At 61.8% G+C, this 24,292-nt stretch overlaps 2 protein-coding genes across 9 annotated transcripts; one reads left to right on the top strand and one right to left on the bottom strand.

Moving 5' to 3' along the window:
* The first annotated feature begins 3,697 nt into the window (after window positions 1–3,697).
* PKP3 (plakophilin 3) lies at window positions 3,698–14,380 on the top strand. Its single transcript, XM_049893001.1, has 14 exons — window positions 3,698–3,835; window positions 5,556–5,751; window positions 8,449–8,528; window positions 8,679–9,310; window positions 9,398–9,521; window positions 10,647–10,851; window positions 11,659–11,833; window positions 12,314–12,431; window positions 12,502–12,672; window positions 12,812–12,997; window positions 13,145–13,298; window positions 13,509–13,701; window positions 13,880–13,967; window positions 14,190–14,380. Exons 1-14 carry the CDS (start codon window positions 3,761–3,763, stop codon window positions 14,223–14,225), a joined length of 2,433 nt encoding a protein of 810 aa, XP_049748958.1. The 5' UTR covers window positions 3,698–3,760; the 3' UTR covers window positions 14,226–14,380.
* Window positions 13,939–23,943, bottom strand: SIGIRR (single Ig and TIR domain containing). Of its 8 annotated transcripts, none has more exons than XR_007518322.1 (11): window positions 21,516–22,073; window positions 19,618–19,763; window positions 18,473–18,671; window positions 17,841–17,974; window positions 17,605–17,745; window positions 17,215–17,358; window positions 16,760–16,862; window positions 16,546–16,696; window positions 16,006–16,195; window positions 14,945–15,715; window positions 13,939–13,995 (listed from the first exon to the last, which is right to left on the bottom strand). XR_007518322.1 is itself a non-coding variant. In XM_049893003.1 (11 exons), exons 3-11 carry the CDS (start codon window positions 19,622–19,624, stop codon window positions 15,552–15,554), a joined length of 1,233 nt encoding a protein of 410 aa, XP_049748960.1. In that variant the 5' UTR covers window positions 19,625–19,763; window positions 21,516–21,698; window positions 23,688–23,943; the 3' UTR covers window positions 14,019–15,551. The 8 variants fall into 8 exon arrangements, 6 of the variants coding, with proteins under 6 accessions (XP_049748960.1, XP_049748962.1, XP_049748961.1 ...); XM_049893003.1 differs by lacking the exon at window positions 13,939–13,995 and adding an exon at window positions 23,688–23,943 and having other exon boundaries at window positions 14,019–15,715; window positions 21,516–21,698; XM_049893005.1 differs by lacking the exon at window positions 13,939–13,995 and adding an exon at window positions 23,688–23,943 and having other exon boundaries at window positions 14,019–15,715; window positions 21,516–21,654.
* Window positions 23,944–24,292: the final 349 nt, after the last annotated feature.

Below are 24,292 nucleotides of genomic sequence, written 5' to 3'. Positions count from 1 at the left end.
TATGCTGAGTGAGATTAGTCAGTTGCAAAAGGACAAATATTGTATAAGACCACTATTATAAGAACTTGAGAAATAGTTTAAACTGAGAAGAAAACATTCTTTTATGATTATGGGGGGGGAGGTAGGGAGGGTGGGAGAGGGGCATTCACTAATTAGATAGTAGGTAAGAACTACTTTAGGTGAAGGGAAAGATGGCACACAATACAGGGGAGGTCAGCACAACTGGACTAAACCAAAAGCAGTTTCCTGAATAAACTGAATGCTTCGAAGGCCAGCGTAGCAGGGGCAGGGGTCTTGGGACCATGGTTTCAGCGGACATCTAAGTCAATTGGCATAATAAAATCTATTAACAAAACATTCTGCATCACACTTTGAAGAGTGGCGTCTGGGGTCTTAAACGCTAGCAAACAGCCATCTAAGATGTATCAATTGGTCTCAACCCACCTAGATTAAAGGAGAATGAAGAACACCAAGGACACAAGGTGATTACGAGGCCAAGAGACAGAAAGAGCCACATGAACCAGTGACTACATCATCCTGAGACCAGAAGAACTAGATGGTGCCCGGCTACACCCAACGACTGCCCTGACACGGAACACAACAGAGAACCCCTGAGGGAGCAGGAGAGCAGTGGGATGCAGACCCCAAATTCTCATAAAAAGTCCAGACTTAATGGTCTGACTGAGACTGGAAGGACCCCAATGGTCATGGCCCCCAGACCTTCTGTTGGCCCAGGACAGGAACCATTCCCAAAGCAAACTCTTCAGACATGGATTGGACTGGACAATGGGTTGGAGAGAGATGCTGGTGAGGAGTGAGCTTCTTGGATCAGGTGGACACTTGAGACTATGTTGGCATCTCCTGCCTGGAGGGTAGATGAGAGGGTGGAGCGGGTTAGAAGATGGCAAAAAGGACATGAAAAGAGAGAGTGGAGGGAGAGAGCAGACTGTCTCATCAGGGGGAGAGTAATTGGGAGTGTGTAGCAAGGTGTATAAGGGTTTTGTGTGAGAGACTAACTTGATTTGTAAACTTTCACTTAAAGCACAATAAAAATTATTTTTAAAAAAAATTAGCCTATGCTCACGGAGTCCCCTGGGCTTCAGAGATAAGGATCTGGGGCAGAGGGGCAGTGTGAGTGAGTGACCCTTCTCCAGGGGACTCACCCTTCTAATGGCGAGTCAGCCAGCTCTGACCTCCCCCACGGTGTACCGTGGAAGTCCGGGAAACAATGTGCCAAGTCACAAGGGAAAGTTAGCACCCAGCTGTGATGTCATCCAAGGAAAAAGGCAGCTGACATTCTCAAAACACTCAAGAACTTGAAGCCTACCTACAGTGTCCAGGAGCCAACCATGAGATGGATAAAAGCAAATGTAGGAAAAGGTTTGCAGAAGCAGGAAATTCATCCTAAAACAAGAAAGCTAGGCAGCAGGGAATAGGTCACGGCATAAATCACCCCCCTCCCCAGGCCTCTGGCCGGATGTGTGGATGCACGGGTGGGTGGTGGATGGAAGGATGGGGTGTCCCAGACCCAGCTAGTGGCCTTTCCAAGACCCTCATCCCACTAGGGCTGGCCCCCAGAGTCCTCCTGTCCTGTTGTCCCACGAGGTAAGGAATTTCTCTACATAACTGGCTTGTTTGTAACTTGTGGAAACTTGTTTGGGCTTACGGGCATCAGTTTCCTATATGTAAGATGGCGGTCGCCGCAGCGCCACCCCCTGGGGTTCCCATGAACAACCATGCCTCATTCCTGCTCAGCCCTCAGCAAAGGGTACCTGTGAATCTGTTTTATTGTTTCTCCCCAGGACCCCAGCGCAGGCTCGCATTCCTCCAGTGACAGGGTGCTCACTGCCAGGAAGGCGGCAGCCTGTTCTCTCCACACGCCGCCAGCCAAGGCCTCCCACCTTTCTCTCTGCCTCCACTGCCGGGTGGATGGAGAGAAGGTAGGTAGATGGATGGATGGTGGGTGAGGGGGTGAACGGATGGGTGGATAAACAGTGCCACTCCACTCTCTGGCACTGACTGGGGTTATCCCTCAGCTGTCTGCTGCACCAAAGGCCCAAGGCAGGAGGTGGGGGCCCAGAGGACACCCAGACTCCCATCTCTACCTCACGTCCCAACCGTGGATCCCTGGGGGGGCGAAGCGGCGCCCATGGGTCAATCTAGCTTGGCTCTGTGCTGGAGGCAGCCAGCCCTTGAGCTGGATCGGCAGGTTTGCAAGCGTGGGTGCCACGTCTGGCTGGTTTGCTGACAGGAAGTGCCCGAGGACCTGTGGGGCTGCAGCAAAATGACAACAGGATGGCGCCTCCTGGGGCACCCAAGTCTGGGGGGTCCATCAATGCCCCCACTTGGTGTGAGGGTGGCACTGAGACCACCCCTCCCCCCCCCCGCAGGCTATGACTGCAGGCAACCAAGCTCCTCGATGTCACAGTTGTTTTGATGTTACCATGACAGACCCTTGGTACTTCCCTCCCTTAGTGTCTACCTCCCCACACCCCCACAAGCTCAGAAACCCTGGGGGTTTGCTCTCTGTGCCCTGCCCCTCCCCCAGCCACACACACACCCACACTCACACACACACAGGCACCCTGCCCCCAATGCTCAGCATCCCACCTCTTCACTGAGATTCCCCCTCACCAGGTCACCAAATACAGACCAGCTGTCCTCCTCCCATCCCTTGCCCCTCCACTCCGAGCTCACTGCCCACTGCGCCCCCTGAAGGCTGTCCCATCCCCAACCTCCTCCTTATCTCCAACACCCCTCAGGAGACTTACAAGAGCTGCCAGAGGTCCGCACCTCCATTAGGGTCACCCGAGCCACAGGGAGGCTGTAAACGCTGACCTGATCTCTCCCCTCCCCGACAAAGCCTTTCTCCTGGGCTCCCCAGGCAGAGTTCTCCTCAACAGTGGCACCCCTCCCCCATCCCATAAGAGCAACCCTCACTCACCCCTGCGAGGCTCCCCCCCCAGTCCAGGCCCTCAAACCTGATCCTGCACTAAAGCCGCCTGCAAAGTGTTGAATGCAGATCCCTAGGCCTGCCCAATCAGGCCTGCCCTACCCCCTTTGCCAAGAAATCACACAGACTTTGTCTCCCATGGTCCCTGCTCCCCACTCCCCAGTGAAGCCTTAACCCTTGCCTCTGACTCGCCTCCTCCAGGAAGCTACCATCAATCCTGGGCTGTGTCCCCCTCCTCAGAGCATCCGGGGAAGAAATACGCAGGAGCTGTCTTGGGGGGCCTAGGTGGAGAGTGTGAAGACACGTCTCCCCACCCCAGGAGTCTCTCATCACTGGTCCAAGACCCCAGGATGCAGCGGCCACAGAGGCGGGCCTAGAGTGGCTGGGGGGGTACATTGCCCTCAGTGGGCTCCTCACGGGCCTGGGGACCACGAAGACTGCAGGGCACTGGGCCATGTGTATCCCCCACCACACCACCCTGCCCAGTGCCCCTCCCTCCCTGTGCTGATCTGCACACCCCCCCCAGCCCCCTGGCCTTCAGGGCCAGTTCCCCTTCAAGCTGCCAGCAGCCTCCGCAGGCCCTGAGGACCCAGGGGACCCAGGAGGGGGGGTGGCCGGGGAGGGCAGGCCCAGGCCCAGCCAGGTACTTGGCTCCGCAGGAACTTGTCTCCCAGGGTTTTTCCACACGAAACACATCTCCAAGGAAAGCAACCGGTCTGATGAGCTGGGGCGGGCGTTCCCAACCCGCCTGCTGGTCCCCCACAGCCTGTCCTGCAGCCAGAAGCCAACCCGAATGCGCTGGCCCAAATGGAGCCCAACATACCTCGGCCGGTGGGCTTCGGGATGGGCCAGGGGCCTGGCGGGATCCAGACCACTCGCGGGGTAAGTCTCCCACCTCCACCCCACCCAGCAGCCCCCACCCCAAACCTCACCCCACCCCCCCAGGGCTCCTCCCAGCCTAACCTCCACACTGACCTTGACCCCCACCCCTTCTTCTCAGCAATGACCCTGATCCCCTGGCTCACCCCTAGTCCTCTGCTCCCTAGCTGCTACCCCAGCAGCAACCTGCCCCCCCATCCCTGACTCTTGTCCCATCACGTCACTGGAGATTGCAGATTGGGGCAGACATTTTCAGGGCACCAAGGGCCAGAGTGCGGCCTCCCAAGGAGCAGACCCGAGTCTCAAGAGGGAGCTATTGGGGTTGGTGCCCCATGTTGAGCTTGTTTGGGGGGCCCAGGACATGTGTTTGAGGCCGCTCAGGTCAGCCTCCCCCACCTTGGGCTAACACCCCCCACCCCAGTCCTGGACACTGGGCCTAACCTAGAGGGTCTCGGAAGGAACACACTGGTCTAACTAGCTGAGGCGGTGCAAGCCCTGGGGTGTAAGCCCTGCGGGGCCCCTCCCTCTCTCCACCTCTCCGTTCCTCCTTCCCACTCCCAGACTCAATCTTCCCAGGCTCCCTAACCCAGTAGCTACAGCTCCCAGACTTCCAGGTTCTTCCCTGGCAGACCCCTACTCCTGCCCCCCCAAGCCGGGCCAGCACTGACATGAGGCCCCTGAGTCAGCCCCCCGGGGCGGCCCCGCCTGCCCTGCATAACACAGCCTTGTGCGTCCTGACTCATGTGCTGGGAACAGCCTCCCACCCCTACAGCCTGCTGGCTGGAGGCCAGGAGGGGTGCCAGGGTCCCCGACCCAGTGCGGGCAGCCACCCTGACGAGGCCTCTGCAGAGGAGAGGGCTAGGGGCCTGATCTACAAAATGGAGGCCTAGAGGGGTGTGAGCCAGGGGAGGGGCAGTCCATTCACATGTTTCTGGGGTCTCTCTGGGGCCAAGGGCCAGCAAGAGCCTCCTTTATGGGGCCCCCAGCCCCTAATACTCAGCCCTGACCTGGAGCATTGACCCCAGACCCCTAACAATGTGATGTGACCCTTGACGTGATCCCTGCCTAAGCCTCACCCCAGCCTCACAGTGGGCTGTTGTGGAGGCAGCCCCATCCTCAGAGCTACCTAGAGACCCGTTGGCCCCCAGGGGGCAGGAAGCACCTGCTCAGGCTCAGGGGCAGGGGCAGGGCAGGTTCGAGGGGTCTAGCTTGGAGACAGGTGCTGTCTGTGTCTCCAGTGCCCTGACCTGGCCATGGGCTCCGCCCCACCTCCCCAGGCCCTTGCCTAGCACTTAGGACATGCAGGAGCTGATAAGCCCCCCACACCCTCCTGGGCCCTATTCCCAGTCTGGCCCTTACAGGATGGGAATGAGAAGGGCCCAAACCCCTGTCCCTTGTCCTGGGATGAGCTGAGAGGAGTGCCAGGACCTGGAGCCATCCAGGGCCGGTTCTTCCGCCCAAATTCCACCTTAAGCAGCAGGCGGCCTCTCCCTCCCACCTGGCCCAGGTGTCCCCGCCCCCAGCTGAGCTCAGGGCTGGGCGGGAGTCTATCTCCAGGCCGGCTCTGGGCGCGGCCAGCAGGGAGGGGACTTCGGGGACAGGGCTGCGCCGGACGAGACGTTGGAGACAGTTTGGGTTGGAGGCGGCCGCCGAGGCCCAGGCCAGGCGGACCCAGCCCCCTACCACCATGCAGGACGGTAACTTCCTGCTGTCGGCCCTGCAGCCTGAGGCCGGCGTGTGCTCCCTGGCCCTGCCCTCGGACATGCAGCTGGACCGCCGCGGCGCTGAGGGGCCGGAGGCCGAGCGGCTTCGGGCGGCCCGCGTCCAGGAGCAGGTCCGCGCCCGCCTCCTACAGCTAGGCCAGCAGCCGAGGCACAATGGGGCAGCTGAGCCTGAGAGGACCACTGAGGCCACGAGAGGTAGGCAGTGGGTGGGGGTGGTGGGTGGTGGGCAGAGAGAGGGTGGCCCCTTGGCCATGGGGTGTGTGAGGGCCTCGGCGGGCTCCCGAGTTCACTCCCTGACTCATGGAGGCCTCCACTGAGTCACTCGTCTCCGCCCGCCCCGCCCAGGCATGGGGAGAAGCCATGGGTGGGGCCACACTGCCACCCTGGCCTGGACCCCGAGTCCTCCTGGGCTGGGCCCTACCTGCTCCCTCGCCCTGAGCAGCAGCCCTCCCTGGGGAATGATGGCAGGGAGGACCCAGTACCTGGCAGCCAGGCCAGGCCCAGGAACATGTTTGTCCTCTGTCAGCAAACCTGGAACACACACTCATCCAGGCCCATGCCACAGACTCACGCCCAGTCCCAGGGACACTCTTAGACACATACAGGCATACACACAGACACATGTATGCAGACACACAGAGCCACACAGACACACACATACATACACTCATGGACATGCACACACAGATATACACACACACACAGACATATGTATGCAAACACATGGGCACACATACATACAGCACATGGACACTCAGACACACAGATGCACACAGACACATGGACACAGACTAATAGATACATTCACATTACAGACACACACACACACGAACATGTATGTATAGTCACACGCCTCCACAGACACACTCAACGCAGACTCCCAGGCTCCAGCGTCCCTTCAACATCACCCCCCATGCCCCATGGGAATAAAAGGAACAGAAATGTGGGGACAGGGGGTCTGGGAAATCCTGGACAAGAGCCACTGCCTGTCTGGACCAGGGGCTCCTGCGGGAATTGCAGGGGGAAGGCCAGCTGGAGTGACCCAGATATTCTCCGTGAGAACAGCAGGTGGGGGAGTGCCACTCGGTGCCAGCCAGACCCACCAGTGCAGGAATCTGAGCTCCTTTGCTCTGTGTGTGTAAGCACAGGTGTATGTGTGCGCACACATGTGCCTGTCGGTGCTTGTGTGTACACTTGCATGTGTGGCATACATGTGTGTGCGTTGTGAGAGCATGAGTGCATATGGGTGCAAGTATGTGAGTGTATGTGTGTATACTGTGCCTGTGTGCACATGTATGAGTGTATGTACGTGTGTGTACTGTGCCTGTGTGTGCACGTGTGTGTGTGCATGTATGTGTACTTTGCCTGTGTGTGTACGTGTGTATGTGTATGTGGACGTGTGTGTACTGTGCCTGTGTGTGCACATGTGTGTATGTGCATGTCTGTGTACTGTGCCTGTGTGTATACGTGTGTGTATGTGTATGTGGACGCGTGTGTACTGTGCCTGTGAGCATGTGTATGTGCATGTCCCACAAATGCAACGAGCTCAGGGAAGTAGCTCTAAAAAAGTCCGTTTTCCTCCTTTGTCAGGCTACAGCAACAAGGGTTAAGGTTAGACAGTAAGCAAACCTCCCAGAATGTCGATCCACAGCGGGTCCCTCCCAGTACTACCACTTCCAGCGGCAGGGGGAAGAGGGCCCGACAGAAAGCATTGGGCAGCCTGGATTCCTGAGCTCATCCTTGCTGGATGCCAAGTAGGGTGCCCAGGGGTCACAGGGTGGAGGAGGGAGTGGGGAGGGTTAATTACCATCCTGGCTATTCTGACAATTAGGGGAAGGAGGATTATAATTTGGGGTTGGGGGCGTGCCCACCCAGGCTGAGCCTCACTGGCGTCAAAGGGTTAATAGCCCCTGTACAGAAGCCTCATTAACCAGGGTGGGTCTGGGGGAGCACACTGGGTGTAGGGGAGTCTTCCAGACCACCAGTTGGGGAGGTCCAAGAGCCCCCATTCCCCTGTGCTCCTACCCTGAGCCCGTTTAGCCCTAGTCACTCTGCCCAGGGAGGTTTTCCGCACAGCAAGGACCCTGGAAGAGGTCAACCCCCTAGTCACCCCTGCCCCATCCGGAGGCCCTGCCCTGGTATCAACTCCAGTCCCCCACCCCGTTTTCCCCCCTTCCCCTGCTCTGGTCTCAGTTTTGGCTTTTTCCCAGTTGCTTCTTTGGATGATCTGTTTTCTAGCTCTTCCTACACACCTATCCATCTGTCCATCCACCCATCCATGTACCCCTCCGTCCGTCTGTCCACTTTGCCATCCACCCAGGTGTTGGTCCATCTCTCCTTCCATCCACCCACTCACCCCTCCACTCATTCACCTCCCAGCCCCCCTTCTCTATCCATCCATCCTCCCATCCTTCCAAATGTCCAGCCATCCCTCCCTCCTTTCATCCAACAGACTCCCCACCCACTCACCCACCCACCCCTCTGGCCCTTCCTCCACCCACCCACCCACTGGACTAGAAGCCCCTACTCAGCCAACTGTCTGTTTGTCTACCCACACTGTGTCAGCTGACACCTCTGTCCTCAGCTGGTAGGTGGCTGTACAGGAGAGATGTGGTCCAGGCCTCAGGCTATGCAGGTGGGAGAGGGGACTACCGATCAGGGCAGACTGGTCCAGGGAGTTGGGTGCCCTTGGTGAGCGTGAGTCACTTGCAGGTGTACCATGGCACAGATGGGGTCTGGGCAGCGGAGGAGCCTAGTGTGGACAGGAGGTCAGTGTGGGCTGGGGTAGGCAGTGCAGTTCCCCGTACGGGCAGGAGGGCTGGTAGAACGCTGAGGCCAGGCTGTGGCAGGGTGGAGGTGGTCCAGCCAAGCTTCCACTGTCCCTGTGCCCAGGCGTGTCCAGGGGTCAGTACCACACCCTGCAGACTGGCTTCAGCTCCCGCTCCCAGGGCCTGAGTGCAGATAAGACTTTGGTGAGTGATGCCGTCTCGAGCCCCAGCCCAGAGCGAGGGAGGGTCTGGGCCCATGGTCATTTGGGGACTCCACGGGTCATCTGGGAGGTTCTGGGGTAGGAGAACAGACAGCTGCACCAGGTGACTGCCCTCTCCGCCCCCCCTCCCCAGACCTCCCGACCGGTCGCCAAGCCCATCTACAGTCCTGCATCCTGGTCTTCCCGCTCGGCTGTGGACCTAAGCTCCAGCCAGAGGCTTAGCTCTGCCCACAATGGGGGCAGCGCCTTTGGGGCTGTGGGGTACAGGGCAATGCCACCCGCAGCACCCATGCCCACCCGGCCTGTGTCCTTCCATGAGCGCAGCATGCTGGGTGGCCGGGCTGACTATGACACGCTGTCCCTGCGCTCCCTTCGGCTGGGGTCTGGAGGCCTGGATGACCGATACAGTGTGGTATCAGAGCAGCTGGACCCCGCAGCCACCTCCGCCTACAGGGCCTTCGCCTACGAGCGCCAGGCCAGCTCCAGTTCAAGCCGGGCAGGGGCACTGGACTGGCCGGAGGCTGCCGAGGGCCCCCCAAGCCGGACCATCCGTGCCCCTGCCATGAGGACCCTGCAGCGGTTCCAGAGTGGCCACCGCAGCCGCGGGGGAACTGGGGGGACACCAGGGGCCATGCTGGAGCCCATGGCCCGGGCACCCTCTGTGCGCAGCCTCAGCCTCAGCCTGGCTGATTCCGGCCACCTGCCAGACGTGCGCGGGCTGGACAGCTATGGGGGCCACCGCACCCTGCAGAGGCTCAGCAGCGGGTGAGTGAGTGGCCAGCTGGTATGGGAGCAGGCGGGCTCCCGTCGTGGACCCTGAGGTCTGGCTGAAACCTGACCCCTGGCCTGCAGCTTTGACGACATTGATCTGCACTCAGCTGTCAAGTACCTCATGGCTTCAGACCCCAACCTGCAGGTGCTGGGAGCTGCCTACATCCAGCACAGGTGCTACAGCGATGCAGCTGCCAAGAAGCAGGTAACCACCCCACAGCCCAGTCCACTGCCCCTTGCTGGTCCTGAGCCACCTGCTGACCACCCTCTTTGACCCACTCCTTGTTGACCTCTGTTCCCTGACCACCTCTCATTGCTCTCTAAGCTGACTGGAGAGGTCCGATCCTGCCCAGGGCTTCCACAGTGGAAGAGGGACAGGAAGGTGCAATTTGCACATCTGTGTATTTGTGTACCTTTGCATACAACTGCATATATCCGTACACATCTCCATACACCTGGTTATGTCTGCACCCATCTGCACATACCTGCATACACCTGTACACATCTCCATACACCCGGTTATGTCTGTACACATCTGCACATACCTGCGTACACCTGTACACATCTCCATACACCCGGTTATGTCTGTACACATCTGCACATACCTGCGTACACCTGTACACATCTCCATACACCCGGTTATGTCTGTACACATCTGCACATACCCGCACACACCTGTATACATCTCCATACACCCGGTTATGTCTGCGCCCATCTGCACATACCCGCATACACCTGTACACATCTCCATACACCTGGTTATGTCTGCACCCATTCGCACATACCTGCATACACCTGTGCACATCTCCATACACCTGGTTATGTCTGCACACATCCGCACATACCCACATACACCTGTACACATCTCCATGCACCTGGTTATGTCTGTACACATCTGCACACACCTGCATACACCTGTACACATCTCTGTGCACCTGGTTATGTCTGCACCCATCCGCACATACCCACATACACCTGTACACATCTCCATACACCCGGTTATGTCTGTACACATCTGCATATACCCGCACACACCTGTATACATCTCCATACACCTGGTTATGTCTGCACCCATCCGCACATACCTGCATACACCTGTACACACCTCCATACACCCAGTTATGTCTGCGCACATCTGCACATACCTGCATACACCTGTACACATCTCCATGCACCTGAGTGTATTTGCATACATCTGCACTGTTTGCATAAACCTGCACATCTCCATACTCTGGGATATCTACATATACCTGGATATGTCTGCACTCATCTGCACACATCTGCATACACCTGGGCACACCTGCACACACTGGCATGCCTGTGCCCACAGGCCCGCAGCCTTCAGGCTGTGCCGAGGCTGGTGAAGCTCTTCAACCATGCCAACCAGGAGGTGCAGCGCCACGCCACGGGCGCCATGCGCAACCTCATCTACGACAACGCCGATAACAAGCTTGCGCTGGTGGAGGAGAATGGCATCTTTGAGCTGTTGCGGACTCTGCGCGAGCAGGATGATGAGCTTCGCAAGAACGTCACAGGTGCCCCTGCCCTGTTGTCCTCCGCCTGTCCCCCACTCTGCCCCCTTGTCCTCCACCTGTCCCCTACACTGTCCCCACCTGTCCCCATCTGACCCCCACAATGTCCCTGCCTGTACCACCTGTCCTCTACTCTGTCCCCATCTGTCCCCCACGCTGTCCCCACCTGTCCCCCACACTGTCCCCATGCTGTCCCCATCTGACCCCACAATGTCCCTGCCTGTACCACCTGTCCTCTACTCTGTCCCCATCTGTCCCCCACACTGTCCCCATGCTGTCCCCATCTGACCCCCACAATGTCCCTGCCTGTACCACCTGTTCTCTACTCTGTCCCCATCTGTCCCCCACACTGTCCCCACCTGTCCCCCACGCTGTCCCCATGATGTCCCCACTTATCCTCTGTGCTGCTCTCCCGTTGTCCCTGCCTGCCCTCCACTTGTCTGCTCTGTATCTGTCTCTCCCTTACATTGCCTTCTGTCCCTCTCTCTGCCCAGCCATTTCCATTCCTGCCCCTTTTCCCATCCCATCCCTTTCCTTGGTCCCTGATTCCTTTCACTGGCTGTGTCCTGTTGGAGCCAGCCTCCCTGCCCCCCCAAGGCCTATGTGTTCCCAAGCATTGTCCTCTCTTGCTCAGCCCCAGCCTGTGACCCTGCAGGTCACGCTGTGCAAGTTCACGATCTTCCAGTGGGGCTCTATAAGTGGTACACATACACCAGGCCTGGCCACTGGGCAGAGGCTGGGAGCCAAGCCTTGGGGGCCTTCCTCTCCCCCACCCATCCTGACCCCCAGCCTTTGGTGCTGCCTGCCCAGGAATCCTTTGGAACCTCTCATCTAGCGACCATCTGAAAGACCGCCTGGCTCGCGACACGCTGGAGCAGCTCACTGACCTGGTGCTGAGCCCTCTCTCGGGGGCTGGGGGGCCACCCCTCATCCAGCAGAATGCTTCCGAGGCTGAGATCTTCTATAACGCCACCGGCTTCCTAAGGTGCACAGGACTCACAGTTGGCCGGGAGGGTCACGGGCTGGGCCGAGGGCTGTGGGGAAGAGCCAGGGGCTGGGATAATGGGGCAAGGCAGAGGAGACCTCTAAGAAGAGGTGTTTGAGACTTAAACAATGAAGAGGAGCAGCCATAAGTCTGGCAGAAGGAGAATGGAGAGAAGTGGGCAGACAGGCAGGGGTGGCTAAGGCAAGGACTGGGGGATGGGCTGCCAGCTGTGGCTGCACAGGTATAAGCAGGATGACTCTCAGAGCCACGGGCTTAGGTGTCATAAAATTAGGGATGCGACGTGATCTGATGTACATAAGCCCCCACCTCCAACTGTGAGGTGTGGGCCCGGAGATGGGAACAGTGTTGCAGGGGCCAGCAGTGTCCTGTAGGGCAGGCTCTGTCAGGGGGCCCCTGTGGCGTGGGCTCTGCTTTGGGAGGGAGAGTCCCTGAAGGGCCCTCATCTGCCTATGTCCACAGGAACCTCAGCTCAGCCTCCCAGGCTACTCGCCAGAAGATGCGGGAGTGCCACGGGCTGGTGGACGCCTTGGTCACCTACATCAACCACGCCCTGGACGTGGGCAAGTGCGAAGACAAGGTGAGGGGTGACCATGCCCGGGGTTCTGGGGGGTCTCCAGCCTACTCTGACCACCAGTCACCCCCTGCAGAGTGTGGAGAACGCTGTGTGTGTGCTGAGGAACCTGTCCTACCGCCTGTATGACGAGATGCCGCCATCTGCGCTGCAGCGGCTTGAGGGCCGGGGCCGCAGGGATGCTGCAGGGGCACCACCCGGCGAGGTGGTGGGCTGCTTCACACCGCAGAGCCGGCGGCTGCGTGAGGTGGGCCTGGGCGGAAGACTCTAGCCCAACCCCAGCCTGAACCCACTTGATACCTGCCTTACCCCACCTGACCTCAGTGAGGCCACCCAACCCCACCTGACCTGGCTGACCCTTGGTGCTCTCCCTCCCTCCTACCCAGCTGCCCCTCACAGCAGATGCGCTCACCTTTGCGGAGGTGTCTAAGGACCCCAAGGGCCTGGAGTGGCTGTGGAGTCCCCAGATCGTGGGGCTGTACAACCGGCTGCTGCAGCGCTGTGAGCTGAACCGGCACACGACTGAGGCTGCGGCTGGGGCACTGCAGAACATCACCGCGGGCGACCGAAGGGTGGGCAGGCCGTGGACCTGCTTCCTGCTGGGGTGGACAGACAGGCTGGGGCGAGGCAGTGGCAGGGCTGGAGGGGGCCGAGGGCCTGGATGGGGCCAGGCGCCAGGGCTGGGCCTCTCCTCACAGCACTGCCTTACACCCCCACAGTGGGCTGGCGTGCTGAGCCGCCTGGCCCTGGAGCAGGAGCGCATCCTGAACCCCCTGCTGGACCGCGTCCGGACTGCTGACCACCACCAGCTGCGCTCACTGACCGGACTCATCCGAAACTTGTCCCGAAATGCCAGGAACAAGGATGAGATGTGTGAGTCAGACTGTCCCGAAGCCTGGATTTTCCCCTGACCTGTGTCTGGCCTTCATTTGCCCTGGCCCCTGCCCAGTTCATAGCCCCATGTCTCCCCAGTGGGGCTGGCTTCTGGCAAGATGCCGCCCAGGGGTGTGGACCCCATTCCAGTCCCCTGGGGGAGGCAGGGACCTGCAGGCGGGGTGGACACTGATCTGGACTATCCTCCAGCCACCAAGGTAGTGAGCCACCTGATTGAGAAGCTCCCAGGCAGCGTGGGGGAGAAGTGCCCCCCAGCCGACGTGCTGGTCAACATCATAGCCGTGCTCAACAACCTGGTGGTGGCCAGTCCCATCGCTGCCCGAGACTTAATCTACTTCGACGGGCTACGCAAGCTGGTCTTCATCAAGAAGAAGCTGGACGGGTGAGGGTCCGCCCCCGCCCCGCCCTCCTCTCAGACCCCGCCCCAGCCCCGCGGGCCCACCCGCCTCTCAGAGCGGGGACCCTTCCTCGGGAAGCTCGACCCCCGCCCCCTGGAGCCCCACCCCTCGGCCCCTCCCTCCCTGTCCCCTCACCGCTCTCCTGACCCCTGCCCGCCCCAGCCCCGACAGTGAGAAGTCCGCGCGGGCGGCCTCCAGCCTCCTGGCCAACCTGTGGCAGTACAGCAAGCTCCACCGCGACTTCCGGGCGGTAGGTCCTGGCGAGGCGAGGCGGGCTCCTGGGGTGTGGGACACAGCGCGGGGCGTCGGGGTTCTGAGGGGCGAGCTAGGGCTCCGAGAGGCGGGGACGGGCGTGGGAAGCGGGACCCAGGACAGAGCGGTACGGCCGCGCCCTACCCTAGGGGATGCCAGGGGCCGGGGATGCAGGGTCAGCGGCAGACGAGCGTCTGAGCTGGCCCCTCTCTGGCTACAGAAGGGCTATCGGAAAGAGGACTTCCTGGGTCCGTAGGCGAGGCCTCCTGGACAAGGGGCAGGCGGTGTGGCCGGCTCCGAGGGACAATCCAGTAGGAGCTGCATCGCAGGCCGGGCTGGGAGAGGGCTGTGGCTCAGGGGCCTCTCTGGACGCGTGTGTGCACCTGCGAGGGGCCTGGGCCACCAGGAAGGGGACGGGGCTTGTGGCTGGGGACTTGGTTTCTGCAGGGCGGGGGAGGGGCAGGGCTTGAGTCTGCTTTGGTGCTTAGGGAGACGACCAGGTCACATTGGCAAAAAGGGGGGGGGGGCGGCCATGCTGAGGAGGGTCTGAGCACAGCCCGACAGTGCCTCACGGCCAACACTGGGCAATAAAAGTGGCCGAGGACGCAGCAGCCACAGCCCTGTGTGCTTCTTTGACTGCCTGACCTGGGAGCATCTAATTCAGGGAGGCCTTTAATAAAGGGGGAGGTGCACACCCACACCTGCACACACACACACACAGGCTCACACACTGGCTTCTGAGGTCACCCGACCCAGGACAGGGAGGAGGGGATGCCCAGAGTGGGGAGAGCTGGCAAGGCTGAGACAAGGGGCAGTGGGTGCAGGAGAGCTGGAGACCTTGTAAGCAGACACGAGGCTGGGGCTGTGACCAGTGCAGGCTTTCATGCTGCCCCCACACACCACCTTCAAACGTGCCCAACACCCCTCTGCCTGCCCCACTGGGCCAGGGTGCCAAGCAGGCCTCTCACTATCCACCTGAGGTTTGGGGTCCGGTAGGCTGGTTCTGGGTCCCCATCGCACCCAGGGCCAGGCTGTTGGATGTGAGGCTATGGTGGATGTTTTCACAACAGGAGGTTCTGCTGCTGAAAAATGTTTGCAAAGCTTGGAACCTGAGGTCTCTAAGAGCCGGTCCCACCCTAAGGATCGGGGGGCTGGGGACAGTCATGCCAGCAGCAGCAGGGAGGACCCAGAGGGAGACCTGAGAACCCCCAGTATGGGGAGAAGGGAGGGAGGGCAGGGCGAAGGAGCTTTATTTGGTGATCCAGTGAACATGGAGGAAAGAAGGGAAAAGTCAAGGGCCCCAGGGAGCCTGATATTGGAGTGAGGGGGAGGAGGCCAAGGGGATGCTCTGTCCAGGACACTGTGGACGCCCCCACCCACCCTTCCTGCTGCAGGAGAGGAGGGGTTGTGGTCCAGGCAGGATCCAAAAAGACTTTATTTTTCTGGCACTTGAATGGGCCCTGAGGCCTCACTCCCCTGAGAGGTCCCAGAACCCGGGGCAGGGCAAGGGTCCTCCCGCTGAGCAGCCCTCCCCCCAGCTGTCCCTGGTGAGCCTGCTGCTCTGGGGGCAGCCTGGGGCCGGCTACACGTCATCCTCCGACACCAGGCAGTAGAAGTCAGTGCGGGCGCTGTAGTTCCGGGAGCCAAGGTCCGAGACGTCCATGTCGTTGCCCAGGCCCTCGCCCAGCGTGACCACACTTACACGCGGTGGAGCTGAGGGCTCCCCAAAGATAGGCCCTCGGACACCTGTGGGGGGGCAGGGGGCAGGGGGGAGAGCCGCGAGGCCTGAGTCTGAGCTGCCCATAGCCTGCCTTCTGCCCAGGGTCACCCTCCCTGCTCATCCCCACCCCTCCCCTTGCCACACTGGCACATGAGGTCCATGAATTTCCCACCTGGCCGTGGGCCTGAGCACCCCCAGGGAGAGGGGCAGTGAGGGGGTGCAGGGGCCCTCAATGCAGGGAAGAGTTCACAGCTGGGCCCTTTTCTGTCCCCCAGGCTACACCTCTCAGGGTCAGGGGGGCTGAGGTGGGGCATACCCAGGTCTCCCTCAGGATCCGGGTCCAGCTCAGGATCCAGGGTCCGAGCCTCCGGGACGCTGCCTTGGACTATCAGCATGGGGTCCTTGTCGTCCTGCAGCTGGGTCTGAGGGTCCCCCTCCATTGCCCTGTACCGCACCTTCCGTGGCAGCGCCAGCCGCAGCTCTTTCCAAAAATCAGAAGAAGGTGTCTGGGGGATCAGGGTGGGAGTGTCAGGGGTGTCAATGAGCGTGGCCCCCCATCCAGGGTTAGCATGTGTGGCCGAGGCGAGGGGGCTACAAACGCTGGAAACCCCCCGGCCACTTTGGTCCCAAAGAGTGCTTCCTGCAGCGTGTTTGCACAAGTCCAACGCGGCTCCGGGGACCTCGAAGGCGGCTCACTCCTTCCAGGCTATGGAATCCCCAACCACAGGGCCCCATGTCGCAACTCCCCGTACCGACAGAGGGTCCCTATCTGGAGCCCCCCAGGCCCCATCTCCACTGCCATCTCCCAGGGCCACTAGGACGGCCCCCTCCCCACACCTCCCGCTCGCTCACGCACCACCGAGCCGGGCTTCCAGAGCAGCAAGGTCACCAGGTGGCGGTGCTGGCGCAGCAGGCGAAGTGCTGGGTGCGCGGGGTCGCGCCTCTGGCCCTCGAAAGTGATGAAGATGGGTCTGCGCGTGAGCTCCAGCAGCCGGCACAGGCCCTCCCTGCGGGGGCGGGACCGTCAGGGCGGGCGGGGATGGGGGCCTCCCGCCCCCCGTGGGACCCACCGGAAGCTGTGGCTGCACCAGGCCCGGCCCAGGAAGGCGTCCGACAGGACCACGATGAGGCGCCGGCAGCGGCTCAGGTTCACCAGGAGGTCGGCCGAGGGCTCTGCGGGGACCGCGACGTCGGGAGGGACCCGGGACAGAGATGCGGGGGCGGGGGCTGTTGTGGGCGGGGCGGTGCAGGGGCGGGGCCCGTCGGGGCGGGACTGCTGTGGGCGGGGCCTCCAGGGGCTGTTGTGGGCGTGGCCCATTGGGGGCTGTAGTGGTGCCTGGGGCGGGGCCTCTAGGAGTGGGGCTGTCGGGGCGGGGCCCTAGTAGGGGCGGGGCTTCCTGGGCGGGGCCCTAGTGGGGGCGGGGCTGCCCTCCCGGGACCAGACCCCTCGGACCACGCAGACCGGCCCTGGGGGGCGGGCAGGGGGCGAGGAGAGTGGCAGGTGGGCGGGCCCGGGAGGCGGTACCCGCGCGGGGCAGGAGGTCACGGTCGTCCAGGAAGAGCTTGTAGCCCCGACGCCGCTCGAGCTGCGGCTTCAGGATGAAGTTGACGAACTTGCGGTCCTCGGGGCAGTCGCTGTAGGAGACGTAGGCGTCGTAGAGCTTCCCGTCTGCGGACGGCGGCCGGTCAGCGCGGCGGCTTCCAGGCCTCGGCCGGCTCCCGGCTTCCCCAGGCCCCTGCCCCGCGCGCACAGGCCACCCGCGTCCCCGGGCGCCCACCCAGCAGATGCCGGCACAGCCGCCCACGGCCCCCAGCCGCAGGACTTCCCCCCGGCCCCGTGCGCCCCCTTCCCTGGGCCGGTGCGCGCCAGAGTTCTCCGGGGCATAGCCTCTCCGGCCTCCGGGCCGCCACGCACCGTTCACCTCCACCTCGCCGTAGGCGTCCTGGTACCAGAGCAGCACGCTGAGACGGCACCTGACGTAGAGCAGTGCGGCCAGGAGCAGCGCCAGCAGGACGAGGAGCGAGGCCAGCACTGCGGCCACATGGCCGGGCGGACCTGGGGACCGACCAAGGGCAGCCTGAGCTGCTGCGCCCCGCACTCTCCATGCCCCGCGGCCCCCGGGCTCCCCTCCACCCGGTGTACACCCTCACCTGCTCTCCAGAGCATGAAGGAGGAGGAGCTGATGTTGTGGACCGAGCAGGTGAAGACTCCATAGTCCTCCGCAGTGGTCAGGTTGACTCCCAGGACTCTGGACACAAGCACCTTTGACAAGTTGGCCCCGACCCTGGAGAGACCAAGCCCCAACCTCTCACCTGGGGCCACGAGTGTCAGTAATTGCACCAGAGCCATACCTGTCTGACCTCACCGGGGAGGTTGCAGATTTGGGCTTTCTGGGCAGTCCTTGGGTGCTAAGCTAAGAGAAGTGGCCAGAACCAGGGAGGAGGTGGGGGAGGCAGAGGGGTAGATCAGTTTTGGGACAGTCACCCTAACTTAGGGTCTGGGTCCTGTGGAGTCATCTGATCACAGGCTTGACCCAGTGGTCAGTGACCTTGCTCCAGCCCTAGGACTGTTAGCATCAATGGCTTGGGCAGTCACACTGACTCTGGACCAGTGTCTGCAGGAGCCACTCAGACGCCAAGATGTGTCTCTCTGGTCACTAACCCTTGGCCTGTGTCTAGGGTGACACTCCACTACACAAGCCCATATCCAGGTGGTTACAGACCAAGGTGTGGGTCAGGGACAGCTGCAGCCCAGGGTATATCCATGGTAGTCACTCCCTTACCAGAAGCCCTCCTGGAAGCTGTAGTTGCTTCCGTTGCCCAGTGGCAGCCCATCTTTCAGCCACTGCACTGAGGGCAGAGGACAGTGGAGCCCAGAGACCACCCAGGCCGTGCAGTTCAGAGTGACTACACTGCCCAGAGCAGGCCCCAGGACCTGGTCTCCAGCCGGGGAGATGAAGTCAGGGTTCCCGTCACAGACACCTGCAGAGAGGACACAGTGGGGCCCATCGTGCCTGGGATGCCCATTCCCACCACCTGCACTGTGGCCTGGTGTCCAAGGAAGACCCAGTGGCGGAGGTGGGTGTGCCTGGTGGTCATGCCTCCTCCATCCACGGGACCCATATGGGATAAAGCCCACAGCGGCAGCCTGTTTGGGTGTTCTGCCTGCACTATACGTGGCAGGCCCTCTTCTAGGAGGTGACATCAGCAGGGAGGGCAGTGGCCAGAGCCTGAGTCCCGGGGCAGGGCCTGGGTCACAGCAAGCTACCACCCCAGCCTAGCAGGGCCATCCAGCAGCTGCTTATCCACTCAGGACCTGAGCCCGGCCCCCAGGTATCCTGTGTGTACCTGTGGCCCACCTGCCGCCGAGGGTGAGAAGCCGGGTGCAGCCCCCTCAGCCCATCTGCCCCTGCTGTAGGGGTCTGTAGGGAGCATGAGCACTGGTGGGTTGGGGGAGTCAGGTGCTGCCCTGCCACGACCTTCCACCCTGGACCGCACATCTGGGAACCTGGGGTTCCAGAACTCTCTGCTCCAGTCCACCAACCTGAGACCCGAAGGCTCTCATCTCTATGGATCAGTGAGCCCCAGAGGGAGAATCAGAGAAGACCACCATCATCGTGGTAGAGTGGCCTCCCCCCAGCCCACATCTACTTGCCCTTTCCCAGGACCACCTACCACCCGTATTCCCGGACTTCACTGACAGCCCTCCCCTCCCAGCCCGGCCTGGAAGCCTTGGGCTCAGGGCCCTCCTAAAGGCCCCTGTGGGGGAACTGCCAGCCAGAGGCAAGGGTGTCCCTTGTCCTCCAACAAAGCCATGGGGGAGGGAGCAGAGGCCTTTGTACTCCATCACAAGGCCCAGCTGCGAGCCAAGTGAGAGCAGCCTGAGGGGCAGGAGGTGGGGAGGGGGAGCCCTCTCTAACCCGCCTACCTGCCATAGCTCTGGCTGGGCCTCCAGGGCAGGCTGGGCCCAGGGCTACCCCTAGCCACGGGCTGTCTGGCCCGAGTGTACTGGGGTCAGGGCTCGCTCTGTCCTTGTGGCTGGTTGGTCAGGGCGCCCAGAGGGGTCAGAGGCTGCTGCCATCACAGGGAACAAGTTAAACAGGATGAGTTAACAAGTAACCGCACTGGCCACAGATGGCCTGGCCCCAGCATCAATCCCATCCAGACCCGCACAGCCTGGGGTTGGGAGGGGCTCTCAGACCAGCTTCCCCCTCCTCAGGCCTTTCCACCTTGAGGGTACCAGCTGGGCCGAGGTCCCAAGGAGAGCAGGGGTTTGTCTCACTCCCAGCTCTGTCCCCCAGAATGAGGGCTGGCCTACACAGGTGGGGGCTGAGGTGCCATTACTGAGTGAAGACCCGGGGACTGGGGCCACGAGTGACATGTCCACTGCCACACGGTGGGTCCCAGACCCCACACACCCGACAGCCAGGGTTTTGTTCTAGATCTATTCACATGTGTACACACATGTGTAGACACAGCCAGGCCTGTCAGCCCCTGAAGGCAGAGCAGAGCCCTGAGGTATCCAAGGCAAGAGAGGCAGATGGGCCAGGCTGGGGCTGAGGCTGTTCTGATGGGTCTCACTGTGCACCCCATCTTCTGGGTCCCACACTGCTGCACCCCACCCCGTGACCTGATTTGTCATTTCCAGACCTTGAGACTTTTGTCTAAATTGTTTTCCAAGGGAAGCCCTCACCCCATCCATAGGTGACCTCCTGCAGGTGACCTTTGTCTCCTAACGTGGTCAGGAACCATCCCTAACCCGAGGCTGGCTGCCCACACCCAGCTCTCCAGACAAAAAACTCCCAAGTGATGTGAACTGGGAGCAGTCTTCGGGTCACCTCCTGCCCCAGGTCACCTTGTTTACTCAATGACGGTTTACTGAACACCCACTCCCCTCCCTACTGAGTGTACACCTCAAGGCTGGGGTAGGGCCCTGCACCCCAACTCCCTCAGGCCCCCCTCTGCCCCTGAGCCCTGGCTCCCGGGTCTTCTGTGCAAGTCAGCCTGGGCTCCTCCCCAGCCCCCGGTCCCATCTTAGCCCAGCCTGGCCTCTTCACAGCTAGAGCCCCAGGTTTGTCTGGGCAGAACTTCCATGGGAACTGGTGGTGAATCACACTTCACACATGTAGCCATTAAAGCTGGCAAGGAGGGTCCTTCCAGAAGCCTCGTGGGGTGGGGGGAGTCCTGGGGAGTTCCCTGGAGCAGAAGAGCCCACTAAGGGGGGACTGTGAAGACAGAATGGCTGGCACTCCCTCCTGCAGCCCAGAGTGCTGACTCCTAACAGCGTATCCAGAAGGACACATACCACCTGTAGCCCAGTGGGTTCCCCAGCACCTCCCTAGAGGTCTGGCCCCTCAGCCCCTCGGCCCCTGCAGAGGCCACCTCTGGCCCTCCTGGAAGTCAAGGCTAAACTGCCTCGGTGAACCCCAGGAGGCAGCAGGTGCCTCTGCACTGCACTTGGTATATATACATGCACACACCTACTGGTGCACACAGGACCCTGTCCACATGCTCACCTGCACTGAGCTCCTGTCCTGTAGACTGCATGCACACACAAGCACACCTCCAGCACTCGAGGCCCACAAGCCTGGCACCCAGTGTGCACACACAGCACCCTTCCCACTACATCTCGAACGCCTCCTGGGCGCACACACACCTGCAGCGCCTGCAGAGCACACTGCCACACCTGCACACACACAAGCCATGCACACACACCACGCACACTGCCCCCTCCCCACAGTCAGGCCCGCTCTGAGACAGGCCACAGCCCCAAAAGGCCCACCAGCCACAGGCTCACTCGGAGGCCGCTGGAGGGCAAGGAGTCACCTGGTTCCGGCTCTTTCCTTCTGGGGGGTGGTGTTGGTCATGTGTGTGCGAATGGGCCACAAACTCCTCACACAGCTGGTCCCCCCACACCTTCTTCAGCACAGCTGGGCCCCCCACACCTTCTTCATCACTGTGTCTCCTGGAGAAGCACCAGCAGACACAGCAGGACCTGGTTCTGTTTGTCTGTGTGTATTTTAATCAAAACTTTCTCCGTAGTTTCCTGGCGTTGCAGTCACATCCTCTCCTGACCCTAAGCCCCACCCAGGCCCCCCCACCTGCCTGCCCGCCCAGCTCTTCCTGTAGCTCTGAGTCAGGCAGCTCCTTCCTCTGGACGCACCCACCATGCACCGCACTTCCCTCGGCAGGCTGCCTGGTGGGGGTGTGGGGGGGCAGAGGTGCAGTGGGCCTGGGCCCAGGGTGATGTGGGGCAGTATGGGTGACGTGGCCTGTCCCCTGGACACCCTGAGGTGCTACTTGGGAGGAGGAGTCGCTTCAGCTCAGGGCTTCTCTGACCCCTGACCTGCCTTTAGCTCAAGAGAAAGGACCCCATGGTGGGCGGGGGGGGGGGGAGGGGCTCAAGGAAACTCCCGACCAAAAACAGGCATCAAGCTGGGTTTTGCGGGCCCTGCCCATCTACCTCCCAGGCATGGCCCCCCAAGCAGGTGAGTGCTTACAAGGAAGCAGGCACAGGGGGCAGAGACTCCCTGGTCTGAGACTGGATGGGGGGGGGGGGAGTGGGCATCTCTTATTGTTACCACCTCCCCCCCATCGAGCTGGTAGTCAAAGCCCAGCAATAGGTGACTGGGTCGCTACCTGCAGAACCAGACAAGGGTGCCCTCACTCCCTGGGGGCCAGGGGTCCTAAGAGGTAATTCCCTCCTGTCTCCCTGACCCGGGCGGAGCCTTGCTGGTCCAGGTCTTTATCCCACATCCTAGCAGGCCCACCCCTGCTCCACCTCTCCAGGGCCCCTCTCCCAGGGCCCATGCTCAAGACCCTTGGGTAATAGGGTACCTCGGGCTGGGGTCCCACAGAGCTAGATGGACCCCTGACTTGGCTGCGTGCCTCGCTGAGCCTCCTTTCCAACGCTGGACACTACAGGCACCACTGGCGCCTCCTCGCAGGGGCCACAGCCAGCGTCCAGGCTCCTTAGCTCATCCCCACACTGTAGGTCCGGAAAAGGAGGCGGTCTCCCTCGGGCACCAGAGCCCGCCTCCCAGCCGGCCTCACCACCAAACTGCCCTCTGTGCACATCCCGTTCATATTACCATTACCCCGGACCCCCTGCCTCCTTCTACCAACCCCAGTACCCCCAAGCGACCGTAAGGTCCCAAATCGCCCCTGGCCACTCCCGGACATTTTCTCCCGCGGCCATCTGCGCCCCTCCCCGTTCCTAGAAAGCCGCTGCCACTGCCTTCTCGGTCCCCGCGCCTCTAGGACTCGCCGGCCGGCCCCTCCCGCCAGCTCCCAGTCCTCCGCTGTCTCCGAACCTCCTCCCCCTCCCGGATCTCAGACACGCAGTCCCCCTGACCCTCGCACGCTGCGCCCTCGCGTTGTCTCTCCTTAGGAGGGGACGTGCTTAAACGGTCGCGGGGCCGAGGAGCAACGGCGCACCCACGCTGCTCCCCACCCCGCCCTCCGCCTTCCCTGGGGGGAGGCCTTGGCCGCTACCCAGCACCTGGCAGGCGTGGGAACTAGGTAGGTCGGAGAGCGCGCACGGCAGGTGAGGGCGCGGACGGCCGGGCGGGGCGCGTGCGGCGGGGGCGGGGGTGCGGATGGTGGAAGCTCCGCCCTGAGCCTCCGCACCTGACGTTTCCGGGTAGATTCTTGGCGACCATAGAGGCCGCAGGCCTCGGGTCTGGGTTTGGGGCGTAGAGAGGGCCCCTCGCCCCGCGGAGCAAGGTCACTGGAAGCCCCCGCGCACGTCGCGGGGCGCGGGAAAGGCGGCCTTGCCTCGGGCCCCTGCTTCGGCCTCAAAGGTCCAAGGGGCCGCGACGCAGACCGCTGGCGCTCCGAGCCAATTCCTGCGGGACCCATCCGCCACGCCCCCAGAGGGTCTTCGGGACGACAAGCGCCCCGTTCTCCGGTCTTAGGTCTGGGTCCTAGCCCCAGAGGGACGGCGGCCTCCGCTCCCCACCCCCCCCCCCAGCGGTTTGAGCCCCGACAGCAACTCACCTGCTGCCAAAACCCGGGGCTTGCGCGGCCGTGGGGGCGGGGCGGCTCACCTGGGCCAGGTGCGCAGCGGCGATGGCCCCGGCGGCGGCGGCAGGTGCAGCCCCGCCCCGCAGCCAGCAGGGAGGGCGGACTCAGGTGTTACCGCTTTAGGCCGGAGGCTGGGGCTCGGCTCAGGACTGTCCTGGGCGCCACCCCCCGGACTGCGGCCGCCCGGGCCTGGGGCAGAGGTCAAATGGGCTCAACCAGCCCGAGTGTCTCACGGAGACCAAGACTCCGTGGAGATCCCACCTTTTTGCAAGTGCGCCTTTGCCGTTCTGCCCCTCCTCCCCAGCTCCTCCTCTTCCTCCAGGTAGCCTTCTTTGACCCCTCACCTACCCTGTACCTGACGTCTTCCCTCGCCACCCCTAAACCTCAGGGGCAGGGAGGGTGGGACCTCAATAAGGCCCCCTCCCTTGGAACCCCACTGAAAACCAGGGGCCCCCAGGAGGCTACCACAGTCCAGACCCTCCTCCTCGGCCTCTGTTTCCCATCTAGCCCTGAGGGCCAACATAATCTGCCCAAGACCCTGCCTTTACACCACTAAAAAAAAAAAAAAATAGAGTCTA

Source organism: Elephas maximus, chromosome 7 (assembly GCF_024166365.1).
Source record: "Elephas maximus indicus isolate mEleMax1 chromosome 7, mEleMax1 primary haplotype, whole genome shotgun sequence".
NCBI classification, from domain to species: domain Eukaryota; kingdom Metazoa; phylum Chordata; class Mammalia; order Proboscidea; family Elephantidae; genus Elephas; species Elephas maximus.
The sequence above is the reverse complement of the archived record's forward strand: the minus strand, read 5'-3'. Positions and strand labels throughout refer to the sequence as shown.